The sequence below is a fragment of the Phoca vitulina genome, unplaced genomic scaffold (genome assembly GCF_004348235.1).
Source record: "Phoca vitulina isolate PV1807 unplaced genomic scaffold, GSC_HSeal_1.0 scaffold7, whole genome shotgun sequence".
Classification (NCBI taxonomy): domain Eukaryota; kingdom Metazoa; phylum Chordata; class Mammalia; order Carnivora; family Phocidae; genus Phoca; species Phoca vitulina.
In genome coordinates, this window is record NW_022589710.1 from 50,340,447 (window position 1) to 50,353,787 (window position 13,341).

Genomic DNA, 13,341 nt, shown 5'->3' on the forward strand with positions numbered 1-13,341 from the left:
TCCCAGGCTGATAACTCTTCCAATACTTCTTCTAGCTAGCGTAACTAGGACTCTGTATGCCCATCTATTCAGAAACCAAACTTTGAGAGAGTATCTTCTAGTTTGTCTTGAAAATCCTAGACATCTCCTTCTCTATCACTCCATCTGACATAACATTAAACATCTCTTGTGTATTGTCACCAAAACATTACTTCAGTCTGTCCCTTCCTCTGAATCTCTACAATTTCCTTAGTTTATGGATTTTCACCCCAGAGACACTGGTCTCATCCAAAGACCTCTTAACTGGTCTCCCTGCCTTTGGTCTTCCCAGCTCTAATCCACCTTTCACATCGCTATCAGAGTAATGCTTCTGAAATATGAATATGAGTAAATCAGTATCCTGTTCAAATCTCCTTTGTGGTTCCCCCCAAATGTGGAACTGAACTTAACCTTTTAAATGGCACACAATGCTCTTCTTGCTGGACCTACTCTCTACCTCTTTCTAGAGCCTCATCCCTGCCACTCTCTGTCTCACACTTTCATACTGTAGTACTGCCAAATCACTTGGGGTTTCTTTGTATTTATCATGCCGTTTCTCTTCCGTACCATGCCTACAACTGTTTCCTCTGCACACATGGTCTTTCCTCTTCATCTGGCCAGCTTTAATATTCATCTGAGATATCAGACTCCATGACAGCTTCTGCACACCTGTATCACAGCTCTTCTTTTTTTTTTTTTTAAAGATTTTATTTATTTATTTGAGAGAGAGAGTACAAGCTGGGGAGAGAGACAGAGGCAGAGGGAGAAGCAGACTCCCCACTGAGCAGGGAGCCCGATGCGGGGCTCGATCCCAGGACCCTGGGATCATGACCCGAGCTGAAGGCAGACGCTTAACGACTGAGCCACCCAGGCGCCCCTGTATCACAGCTCTTATAGATAATATTGAAATTATATACGTGTCGGCTTTTCTAGAGAAAAAATATTCCTCAAGAGGAAGGATCACGCCAAATTCATTATTATGCCCACAGCATGTAATATAGTGTCTAGGACATAGTAGCTACTCAGTAAATTCTGTTAAACTGAATAAATTTGGCCTCTAAATGCCTTGTTGGGATTTATGACAAAAACAAATCCCTGATCTATGGGAACTGCTTGCCTAGTATTCCTTAATGACTATCTCAATCCTCTTCCTCCCTGTAATGTATTGTTCTTACCATTCTTTGCTTATCTTATCTGTGAGCCTGGCCCAACTCTTAGCTGGACTTCATATTTATATTATGCGACCAATGCCAACAAAGCAACAGTGACACTATCCTCACCCAATCCTCTAGTTCTTCCAGGATTAACACTAACAGAAGAAATTCATTTGGCAGATTTATGAAAACAATTACCAAATGCCCTGAGAGGTCCTTCTAATACTGCAAAATGTCAGCATGGACTAGCTGAATAGCAATTCTACTTTCCATATAGTTTTTGTTCTCTGATTTCAGATCTTATCTTCAATACTTATAGAGCTGTCCAGTCATAGTTCATGGGAATTACAGTATTGTAGCCCATCAATAACCTAAACCATCTTTCTAGCAAATAGATTAAATTCCTCCTTAGTCAGTTGGTCAGTGTGGTATTGCTTATCATGACCCTTTTACACTATAGAGGAACACTTGTCTCATGCAGTATTAAAACTCGTCTGATCAGAAGTTCAATCCCATTAAATGATAAGGGAAAACTGCTCACTAGCTCCCAAATTAAAGAGCTATGATTAAGAGTCATCTCTGGCTCTCATAATTCAACTGAACAACAGCAGTGAAAGCTTTCTGCTCAGAAATGATAAAGATTTTAACTTAAAAGAAAATTCCAAGTACATTGCTCTTGTTGTCACAATTGAGGAGTCGGGAAAAAGAAAAAAGAGAAATGCTTTATTAATGAACAACAAAAGTTTCTAGCCCAAAATTTCTGAGACAGCAAAACATGTATTTCTAAATTTCCTATGCAGGTGGCATAAATACAAGTTTGCATTTGGTTTTATCGAAATGGTTAGGAATGAACAGCATCACTGTACTTAACATAGGAGGAAAATTTTACAAGGTTGTGCAAATTTCAATAGTCCATCATAATGCTATTAGTTTCTTATTAAGATTTTTTTTAAGAGGTTTCTTTAATGCACAGCTGGCCTTCAAAGGTGAACCCTGTCTTTCCCCACCACCTCCCACTTGTACCTTACTCATCAAGCTCAGGGCATTATCTGTGTTCACTCAGATATTCTTAATTTCTTGCCATTATTATACCTATAATTAGCCAACTGGAGAACTTCTGCATATTTTTTGTATGATCAAGTTTCAATACTACATTTTTGCAGAAACCTTCTGTAACACGCTGGTAGCATCATACCCTTTTATCTCCTAGCACAGATGTCATAGTCAGTTCTTCCTCTTGTGTTTCCTTGTCAATGTTTATATATTTTTATAACAATATAACACACCTTAAGGATTTTAAAAATTTGTATACATTTCCGTTTTCCTTATTAATTTCCATGGCTTGCTAACACTTATAACCCTCATGTCTATACACAAAAGTATGCAGTCAATAAATCTTGGCTGAATGAAAACTTTAGACAGTAATACACACAATGGTAAGAATATTAATTGTGAGTCTAACATGCAATCCATTTTCCCATTCTTTATACGGCACTGGAAAAGTCACATACCTTTGCTAAAACCTCACTTTTCTCATATTTTTAAATTATGATATGGGACAAACTTAAGAGTTCTTTCTTACAATAAAATCCTAAGTTGGACCACAGTTGTTCAGGTTTATAGTACAGTTGGTTTTCTTATAGAATTTAAATGGGATGGAAGATTTTTCACTTTAGCATCTCAAAGCTGAAAAAACTAGTTTAAGAAGGAATACAAATGCTTAAGTGTCAATACTTGGATAAACAGACACCTACATCTTATATGGTCATAATTTTCTATATATTTTAATTAAGGAATTTCCAAGTTCATCTGATATATGAGAATAGCTGGTAATCATCCCATAGTGCAGAGGAATCTTCCTGCTAAAGTTAGCAAATTGTTCGATTTTACTTAGATTTGCTTACCTGCCCTTTAAATTTAAATCACTAAAGAACCACAAAGCAAGAAAGTTATCCTCAGAACATAAAGTTTACCCTTCCCATTTTGCAGGTGAAGAAACAAGATATCCAGAGAAATGAAGGGATTTGTTTGAGCCACACAGAGATTTGGCAGGCTTTGAGCTTACCTCCAGGAACTAAAATATATTAAGTATCTATGTGTAAATAAAGGTTGGTTATATCTGCCTGGACCTTTATACATTTCCCGAGATAGTGCCTATCCCAAGGAAAAGGCAGAAGAATTTGTCTGACAATCTAGTTTTGATATTTCAACAGTTTTACCTTCCTTTATTCTCTCATTCCGTGAACTATAGTCCTATATAGTTAAGCTAATTTTTAAATGTTAAACTAAAGGAACATGGAGGTTTCTTAAATGCATGACAATGATATCTTCCCCAAAACAGCTTTGTATGTTCTGTTCTATAACAAAATGTATGGCTGGCCCAAATAGGATACCTTGAAAGTCATAAATATTATGGTAATTTTAGGACTTAAAGATAAATTACCTTGCTTTCTGCTAACCAGCGATGTGGGTCATAGTTAATATCAGGACTAGATGAAAAAACCTACAAAAGGAAATAGTCTATTAGAAGTAGAATTTTTTCTGAAATGAACTTACATAAGTGAAATTCTTCACCATAATATCCAAAAGTTTAGTCCCTAAATTTAAAGGTTTAAAAAGAAAAAAGTTCATATCAAGTACCCAACCAATTCCAAACCACCATTTATCTGGTATGTCTACTTAAGTACACATGTATGTATGTATATATGTATGCACTGACAGTAAATATTTAGCACAAATACAGAGACATGAATCAACTCTCAAGTGTTATCATTGTTAGAAATCTCTGAAGGCTGATTCCAAGGATTTCTGGCAAGCAGCCTCAATTAAACCAGTGTACTTCATTTTTGTTTGTTTCTTTGCCTCAGTCTTGTTCCACATAATATATTTCACAGTGGGTTAGATGTAATTACACGAAACTTAATTCTTTGTCTCATTTATCCTTCTTTAATTTCATACTATGAGGGCCATTTTGTCTCATTAATGGTTGTGTAGAACTGACAGAAACTAATCAACATGACTTTGTGCAAACATTGCTTTATATTTCATGATGGTAACAAAATCCTACAATAAATAGGTTGTCTATACCAGCTGCCTTGATTTCCTTCACACCAACTCATTTATAAAATCCTTTGCCATCTGGTTCTGCCTTATTACTAATAAAACGGTGCTCAAAGGTTGTCACTGACTTTATGATTGTAAACACAAAATTTTTTCTCAGTTCCTACTTTCTGTGAAACAGGTACACCTGTGATATTTTTAAAGGCCTCCTCTCTAGAAACTTTCTGCTTAAAAATACCCTATCCCTTTCCAAGAGATGTCTATTTCTATTCTCAAATACTTCCATACTTCCTGATGTGCGTGCACATCACTCCCCCAAGGAATATCACTAGGTAATTCATTTAGACACATGATGAATACATAATGATGCCAACCATATGCCATAAACAAGAGTGCTATATTCTTATATCCAACTCTTTTCTCCTCCACTTTTCTCACCATCCAAATCTCATCAACTCTCATGCCTCTCTGACTTCAGTGAAATCCTGCCTCTAGTTCATAGTGTTTTCTTCCTCTTTGAACTCTGCTTTTTGTAAGCATCTATTTGTCAATGATTGTCACTGATTATATGTTTTTATTGTTCTTTTCCATTCATCGGTGTCATAGTTTTCAATTAAAACTTCAGTGACCTAAGATCAAGTGTTCAAGATTAAAGTCTAAAATAATTTGATAGGCATATAAGTAATGTTCATATTTTGTGATTTTTTTTCTTTTACAAATTTATATATAGTTTAGTGTTTAAGAGAACAGCCTTGTCCACTTACAAGTGGTGTGACTTAATTTCTCTAAGCTGCAGATTATCATCTATAAAGTAGGCAAACTGCCTCATAAGGCCAAAGTATAAATTAAATAAAATGAGGGTTAGCACAGTGTCTGGCACATAGAACACTATTATTACTACTAACTGCATATAAAGATGTCATCATCAGGAAATAGACTTCAAGGTCTCTTGTGACAAGAGCACTGTAACAACAATTTGTCATAAAAAGTTAAAAGAAACAGGGGGGCCTGGGTGGCTCAGTCAGTTAGGCATCTGCCTTTGGCTCAGGTCATGATCCCAGAGTCCTGGGATAGAGCCCCATGTCTGCTCCCTGCTCTGCAGGGAGTCTGCTTCTCCCTCTGCCTCCCCTACCACTTGTTCTCATCCTCTCTCTCTCTCTAAAATATTTTTTTTAAAAAGTTAAAAGACACATATACATATACAAATATATATATGACCAAAAAAAAGGACACTACATAATAATGTTAGCTAGCATTAGTTGAGTATTCACTAAGTGCAAGATATTTCACTCCATAATATGCGCCTTGTATTATCTTATTCTACTTTATCCTCAAAATAAGCCAACTTATAAATGGGACATGCATTCTTAGAGAGAAGAGAAATTACATAACTTGTCCAAGGTCATACATTAGCAATTTGGAGAGATGCAATTTGAGCCTACATCTGTCTTGATCCAAAGCCTATCCTCTTTATGCTCTACAAATGAGTGAATACTCAGACCAAGTGTTATGAGAAAAGTTCTTCAATTATCAAAGATTGGTCTGTGAAAATGATGTAACTTTAATTCAGACACTTTCCTAATTGTTTTATAATAGTTGTGGCTTATTTAGTGTATGTCCTTAAGTTTTCAAACACTACATGCATTTACTAAAGTGGAATAAGTAATAAATATGGTAGCTGGAGAAAGAAAAAGGTAATTAGAAATAATATCAATACTCCCAAGGACTTTTCTCAGGCTCACTCCTTACATATCTATTATCCAATTCATATCATAGCTGTCACTCTCTACATAAAATGGCTAAAAACTTTCATCAGCAATATATCAAAATCAACAAATGACAAAGAATAATTGTAATTATTCCATTTTTTAAAACATTTTGTAAGGACCACCACTCTCTGAACTATAAAGCATAGAATCAATTTTGTTTTAATAACACCTTGGGTGGTTTATTTGAGGTGAGAGCAAATGTTATATTCTTCGATATTCATTTTTTTCCCCAAGTTTATAGGAAGGTTAACTGTTATAACAGAAGTTACTAATAGAAAGAGACCCACAATGAAAAAAGTGTACTCTAAACAAAACAACAACAACAAAAAACTTAATAGAATTTCCATTCTTTTAGATTTACTTTCCACCCATCACTTGGATTAAATGTCTTTCTCTAAGGGAAGAGGTGTAAAGACCCATTACCAAAGTCACTGCATTCCTGAAAGCCTATTATAAAATAGGGTGCTTTTTGTAGTATGTTGGAAGGATAATTTGTGCCTCAAAAAGAAATAAAATATTTAAGCAATCTGCTATCTACCCACTATATTTTAGCCTGTAACTGCCCATCACAAGGTTTATATATCTTATAGCATGATCCAAATGATACCATTTCTATGTCTCTATCTGATTGAAAATAAGCCATCCTGACGCAAATACTTAAATATAGAATAAAGATTTCGTTGTTAATATGTGCTTCTTTTAGATGAAATTAGGATCTGAAGGCCACACATCCTTAAATATAGGTAAACATGACAAGTCTTAAATAAAAAAGTAAATAAATAAATAAAATTAATAAAATAAATAAATTAAATAAAAAAGGTAAACATGACAAGTCTTAAATAAAAAAAGCAGCAGCAGACAGGAAAAAGAATAGGCCCTATAACAAAACTGAAAGAGTTTTTCCTCTAAAGCCAATTACTTCTCATATTTGGTTCATAGTCCTCTCAAAATGACATCTGAGCCTTTTTAAAAATGTAGATAGGAATACATATTGTAGAAATTCCATCAACTTCACCAAATTCTATTCATTGAGATATTTCTGTTAAAGGTGAATCCTAAGATACCTTGCACTGCAAGAGTAGAAATATAGTTCTATTTTCTTTAAAACACCACATAAGAAAAAAAAAAAAAAAAAAGGAAAAGAATAAGAAGGAAGAGCAGGAAAACAGAGGAGAAAGCAGCATGAAAAACAAAAAGAGAAGATCATTTTATATAAGGAAAAAGATAAATGACAAAATAAAAAGAAGAAACACCTGGAAAGTATTAAAAACTAAGAAGCCCTTAGGCATAACACTAAAATTTGAGTCCTGCCATCTCACCACATGAAATCAATACAGGGTAAATGATGGCTAAGTGTTACGGTCCCACTGTGTCGAAGCAATGCAATGCGTCATAGCAGTACTACAACCTAGACTGAAGGAGGTGCTCGCCTTCAAGGAATTAAAAACATTCATGATCAATTCTGTTTTTATTTCTCATTTCATTAGAGCTATAAATTGGATAGCAATATTCTGTTTTAAAGATAGAAAAACTCACTTGAGTGTGATTTGTCTTAACAGGGAAGGCAAACAGCATAGGGGACATGTGATTAAGCTCCGGAGTTACATTACCAAGGTCTAAAGTCCTGGTTCTAGCATTTAACTAGCTACATGGCCAGGGGCAAGTTACTTAACCTCCCCAAGCCTTGCTCTCTCTTGTCTAAAATGAATTTAATCAAAGTACCTAAAGGACAGGGTAGTTTTAGGGGTTAAGGGAGAAAATCCTACACCGTAGCTACCACAGTACCTGTAATATAACTAGTACTCAATAGATAATCGCCATTAATACACTAACAACAACAAAAATGGCCTGTGATAATAAAAACCCAGGCCTCTGGACTCCAAGGATACTTTTTCTGTCAGAACTGCTGCCTCTCTCATAAGACATTTTCTTTTACAGAGTGAGATAGAGGCAATTCAATGAATTAACGGTACACTTTCTCTCCCAGGACCGTGCAATAGATATAGTATCGCGTTCTTAACAGTGCAAGATGTTATTTTGTTTCATAAAACTTGCCAGAATAAAAATGTGACTACCATGTAACTATGCATTAAAATCTTATTATAATTATATATTAGGAAACTAACTGATGAAAGGCACAATGAGAACTCATAATTACTTTCAATTTCTCCATCGAGTCCCTGGAGAAGGTTTTACAAGCTGCATCAATTTCCTTTCCTATGACACCAAGAATGGATTCCTGTTCAGTCTCCAGGCAAAGAAGTTGATCCTTGAGCTGCAATCTGGCCTCTTCCATCCTCCTTAAGTGCTCTTCCTCATTGCTTATATGCTTTTCCTAAAACATCGATAAAAAGAACAGAAGTTAATTATTAAGTAAAGGCAAGAAACACTTGTAATATCTGTACAACCAACTCAAAGGAGTGTAGTAGAAAACAGATCTGACCCTGTCAGTCTCCTTACTTCATTAAAATAAACGTTTTGCCTACTCATCAACTGAGGTCAAGTTACAGAGAATTCAGAAAAAGGGCACTGAAGGAACTGAGTGAGTGGATACTTGGCAAAGAAAATTAAAGTAATTCTGTAACCAAACGAAAATGAAGTTAAAAAAATCCTTTACATTTTAATAACATAATGCCATTAATGGACTGGAGGGTAAAAGCTGATGCCACAAACAGACTTTGAGCTTTCAATAAATATTAGTGAAATACTAGAAAAAGTAAAATATAAAATAAGATTGTTAGTTTCTTCATTTCAGAAAAAAATACCTATTACTACCTTATCTCATCAAAACATAGTTTTTAAAAAGTCTAAGTTTTCAAATGCAGTCCTACTGCATAAATGCTTTTGAGTCATGTAAATTTGATAAAAGCAAGATGGAGGTACGTCTCAAGTAAGCAAATATATTTAATGAAAAGAGGTTTCTAAGAATCCTTAAGAGATTACAAAGACTTGGGGCCCCCCTCTAGGCAAAGTCAGTCTCAATCATGATTGCACAATTTCATTACTAGAGAAATTCTAGTGGTGTAGCACAGACCTGAAAGAAAGAAACAGAATCACTAGAATTATAAGTATAAACAATGGCCCCAAAAGTCATGGTGGCTGGCTAGCTATGCTTTCACTCATTACACAGTAACCTGATCATTCTTTACCTACTCTTAAAATTAAAATAATAAAGAGATCCATCCACTCAATGAAAGTTAATCATGAAAGGAAAGATAGCATTTTAGCAGAATCACAAGATATTTCCTTTCAACTCAAATTACTTTAAAAAATGAACGAAACACCCTCTGCCCAAAAGAGAGTCCTTTCACAAACTGTCTTCTATCCTTCCCTCCAGCTTCACACCTCCTTCCCACTCTGTCATATGTCAACTACTTGCAGCTTCTCAAATATGCCTTCATATGTCTCTCCAACCACATCTGATGTGTACAACACTGCCTGAAGCTGCACTATTTGAAAATGGGGCTGGTAGCTAAGAGACAGCATTTATCTTGATGACTACATCCTTCCGGTCTGTATCTCAGCTTGGTAAACTTAGGACCTGGATCTTCTCCCCTTTGGTACCCTGAGTGGAGTCCTCTTTCAGCAAAAGAGTAACATTAAGCTCACAAGAGACTAATGTACAAACTAGAATGCCACTCAATTAACTACATCAGTTTACAATGAGAACCATAACTGCCATATGGATCAGAATGTTCGTGTCAGCATAACCAGTACATTTTCTCCCTGCAGACCAATGTGGATGGGAAGGCAAATTATAATCAGAATGTTGCTTAATGAATAGGAAACTGGAGCGAGGGGAGTTTGTTTTATGAAACAATGTGTAAATGGCATTACGCTAATGGCAGCCTGGCGTGTCCGTTGACACATCAGGGATTAACAAACCACAACAAGTGTTCTATTCTCCTGGGCAGTGTGTGGCTGGAGACTGAAGTACATTTCCCTTTCTGCTTTGTTCACATTGTTTCTGTCCAAACTCTCCCTCCTGACTGATAAGGCATCTCTTTAGAGATACTGATATTTTCACAGAGTCTTGCTCTCCTCTAGGAGTCTTTCTGAAAAATTAACATCCTGGCTCTGAACATTTGATGATTTTAAAGCTTACTTACTAGAAAGCAACCTCCTTGTCAAGTCCCTAGGTGAGGATACTCGCCCCTGCACTGTTGGCTATGTACCTACCACCTATACTTCCTATCCTTCAAAATTTATCCTTCAAGACTTGGTCTCCTTCCTTTAATGATTTCCCAAAGCAGAATGTTCCCAGAGCATATTATGTATATCACAGTTTTAAAAATATATATATATCAAGCTGTAATATAATTGTTTTTCACCAGCCTCCCTCAATAAACTGCCAATTTCGGGAGCCTGCAAAACATGCTTATAATCATCTTTAAACTCCCCAAATTTGTTGAATAAGTGATTTAAAATTTTTCAGACTCAAATTCAACACTGGAAAGATCATTTCATCAATGACCATGCAGATCTATATACACTCAGAAGCTACTGAGGTGTGTTTTCATGTTCCTTCTATGCACACATAGACCTCCAGACTGCTGCTGTATTCTCACTGTTGTGAGATTAATAAAGAAAATACTCTATCGGGGTTACTGAAGTATTTTGAGGACAACTGGTGATATTCTAAACCCAGGCAATTCACAATGATGTTCTAACTGTTCTTTCTTTTCCCATTTCCCTTAGAGCCAGCTTTCTTCTATCCACTATCAGTTTTCTGTGCTATCACTTGACTCATCAATAAGAAGACACAACTATTTCTATATTTTGATATTCCTAAAAATATTGATATTGTCAGGAAAGGCTCTATAAATTCAATCTCTAGCAAAGACTGAAAACTTCATTATCCACTTCACTTATCTTTTGTGAGACAGTCCACAGGCCATGTCTAACTGACCTCCCTTTGAAGTAAAACTCACAGAACTATGAACGCACATGGACTTTTGGGATCAGTAGGTCTAACTACCTATTATTCTTTCAAGAATCCTTTCTTTGACATTTCCAACAAATGGTCATCCAACCCCCTACATGACCAGCTCTAGTTTCAATGAATAAAACAGTTGACAAAACTATAACATCTTTTCATTTGTCCATGTGCTATACTCAAGAATGAAAGTGAATAGAGGGAGAAGCAAGATGGCGGAGGAGTACGAGATCTAAATTTCCTCTGGTCCCAGGAATTCAGCTAAATAGGTATCAAACCATTCTGAACACCTACAAACTCAACAGGAGATCAAAGAAAAGAATAGCAGCAACTCTCTGAACAGAAAAGCGACCACTTTCTGGAAGGTAGGATGTGCAGAGAATTGAATCTGAGGTGATATTCAAGAAGATAGATGGCGGGGGAGGGAGCCTCTGTGAGCCGCTACTGGCAAGTGATAGAGCAGCAGAGCACAAAATGAGAACTTTTAGAAGTCTGCTCCACTGAGGGACGTCGCTCCAGTGGCTAAGCAGGGGGTGGAACCCTCGCTGGGACAGTGTGGTCTCAGGCCCCTCAGGGTCACAGAAAGACTGGGGGTGCCTGAGTGCCGCAGAGCTCCCAGGTATCGGAGCGGGGAAGCCAGCTGCAGAGATGGAGCCGAGGCGCGGGCTCGCAACTCGGGGTTGCCATAAACTGTGATCCATGGCACAGCTGGGCCACTGCTCTTCCAGCAGGGACCCAACAAGCGGCAGATCCGGGGAGACTCCCCTTCCTCCCCCGGGAGGAGTGGCGCGGGAGCTCACTGCAGGGATCTGCTGGGTTTGGAGACTCCAGACGGGGTTGGGTGCCAGAGATAGAAATGCTTGGTCACAGGCCGGGTGAGCACGGAGTGCGGCCAGAGATCAGGGAGACAGGAGTGACTGACTGCTTTTCTCTGGGGGCTCACTGAGGAGTGATGCCCCGAGGTCTCAGCTCCTCCGGGGCGGATATTGGGAGGCTGCCATTTTCACTCCCATCCTCCAAAGCTGTATGGAAAGCTTGCAGGGAACAAAAGCTCCCAAGAGCAAACCTGAGCAGATGACTTAGCCCGCCCCCCGCAAAGGCGGGGCAATTCCGCCTCCGGCAAAGACATTTGGGAACCACTGCAACAGGCCCCTCCCCAGGAGATCAGCAAGAACAGCCAGCCAAGACCAAGCTTTCCGATCAATGAGAACAGCGGGACTCCAGCGCTAGGGGAATACAGCACACAGAATTCAGGGCTTTTTTCCCATGATTCTTTAGTCTTTCAAAGTTAATTTCTTTAATTTTCTTTTTCTTCTGTTCCTATTCTTTTTTTAATTTTTCTTTTTCCCTTTTTCAACCAACATCTTATCAATCCCTTTTTTAAAAATCTTTTTTATTTTTCATTTTTAGAGTCATAGTCTATCCCTTCATTGTAGTTAAACTTATTTTTGGTTTTGATTTTGAGTCCATCAAAATCCTAGAGGATAACACAGGCAGCAACCTCTTTGACCGCAGCCGCAGCAACTTCTTCCTAGAAACATTGCCAAAGGCAGCAAGGGCAAAAATGAACTATTGGGACTTCATCAAGATAAAAAGCTTTTGCACAGCAAAAGAAACAGTCAACAAAACCAAAAGACAACCGACAGAATGGGAGAAGATATTTGCAAATGACATATCAGAGAAAGGGCTAGTATCCAAAATCTATAAAGAACTTATCAAACTCAACACCCAAAGAACAAATAATCCAATCAAGAAATGGGCAGAAGACATAAACAGACATTTTTCCAAAGAAGACATCCAAATGGCCAACAGACACATGAAAAAGTGCTCAACATCGCTCGGCATCAGGGAAATCCAAATCAAAACCTGAATGAGATACCACCTCACACCAGTCAGAATGGCTAAAATTAACAAGTCAGGAAATGACAGATGTTGGCAAGGATGTGGAGAAAAGGTAACCCTCCTACACTGTTGGTGGGAATGCAAGCTGGTGCAGCCACTCTGGAAAACAGTACGGAGGTTCCTCAAAAGTTGAAAATAGAGCTACCATATGACCCAGCAATTGCACTATTGGGTATTTACCCCAAAGATACAAATGTAGTGATCCAAAGGGGTACCTGCACCCCAGTGTTTATAGCAGCAATGTCCACAATAGCCAAACTATGGAAAGAGCCAAGATGTCCATCAACAGATGAATGGATAAAGAAGATGTGGTATATGTATACAATGGAATATTATGCAGCCATCAAAAAATGAAGTCTTGCCATTTGCAACGACGTGGTTGGAACTAGAGGGTACTATGCTAAGCGAAATAAGTCAATCAGAGAAAGACACGTATCATATGATCTCACTGATATGAGGAATTCGTAATCTCAGGAAACAAACTGAGGGTTGCTGGAGTGGT

The 13,341-nt window shown here is 37.5% G+C and overlaps 1 protein-coding gene across 1 annotated transcript in view; it reads right to left on the reverse strand.

Moving 5' to 3' along the window:
• The window catches only part of CEP128 (centrosomal protein 128), a 419,635-nt gene that overhangs the window by 247,176 nt on the left and 159,118 nt on the right, over nucleotides 1-13,341 (reverse strand). The window contains exons 17-18 of the mRNA XM_032405704.1: nucleotides 8,160-8,336; nucleotides 3,616-3,675 (exon numbers count right to left, since the gene is read on the reverse strand). Coding sequence (XP_032261595.1) covers nucleotides 3,616-3,675; nucleotides 8,160-8,336 — 237 coding nt within the window. The remainder of the gene's footprint in view (nucleotides 1-3,615; nucleotides 3,676-8,159; nucleotides 8,337-13,341) is intronic.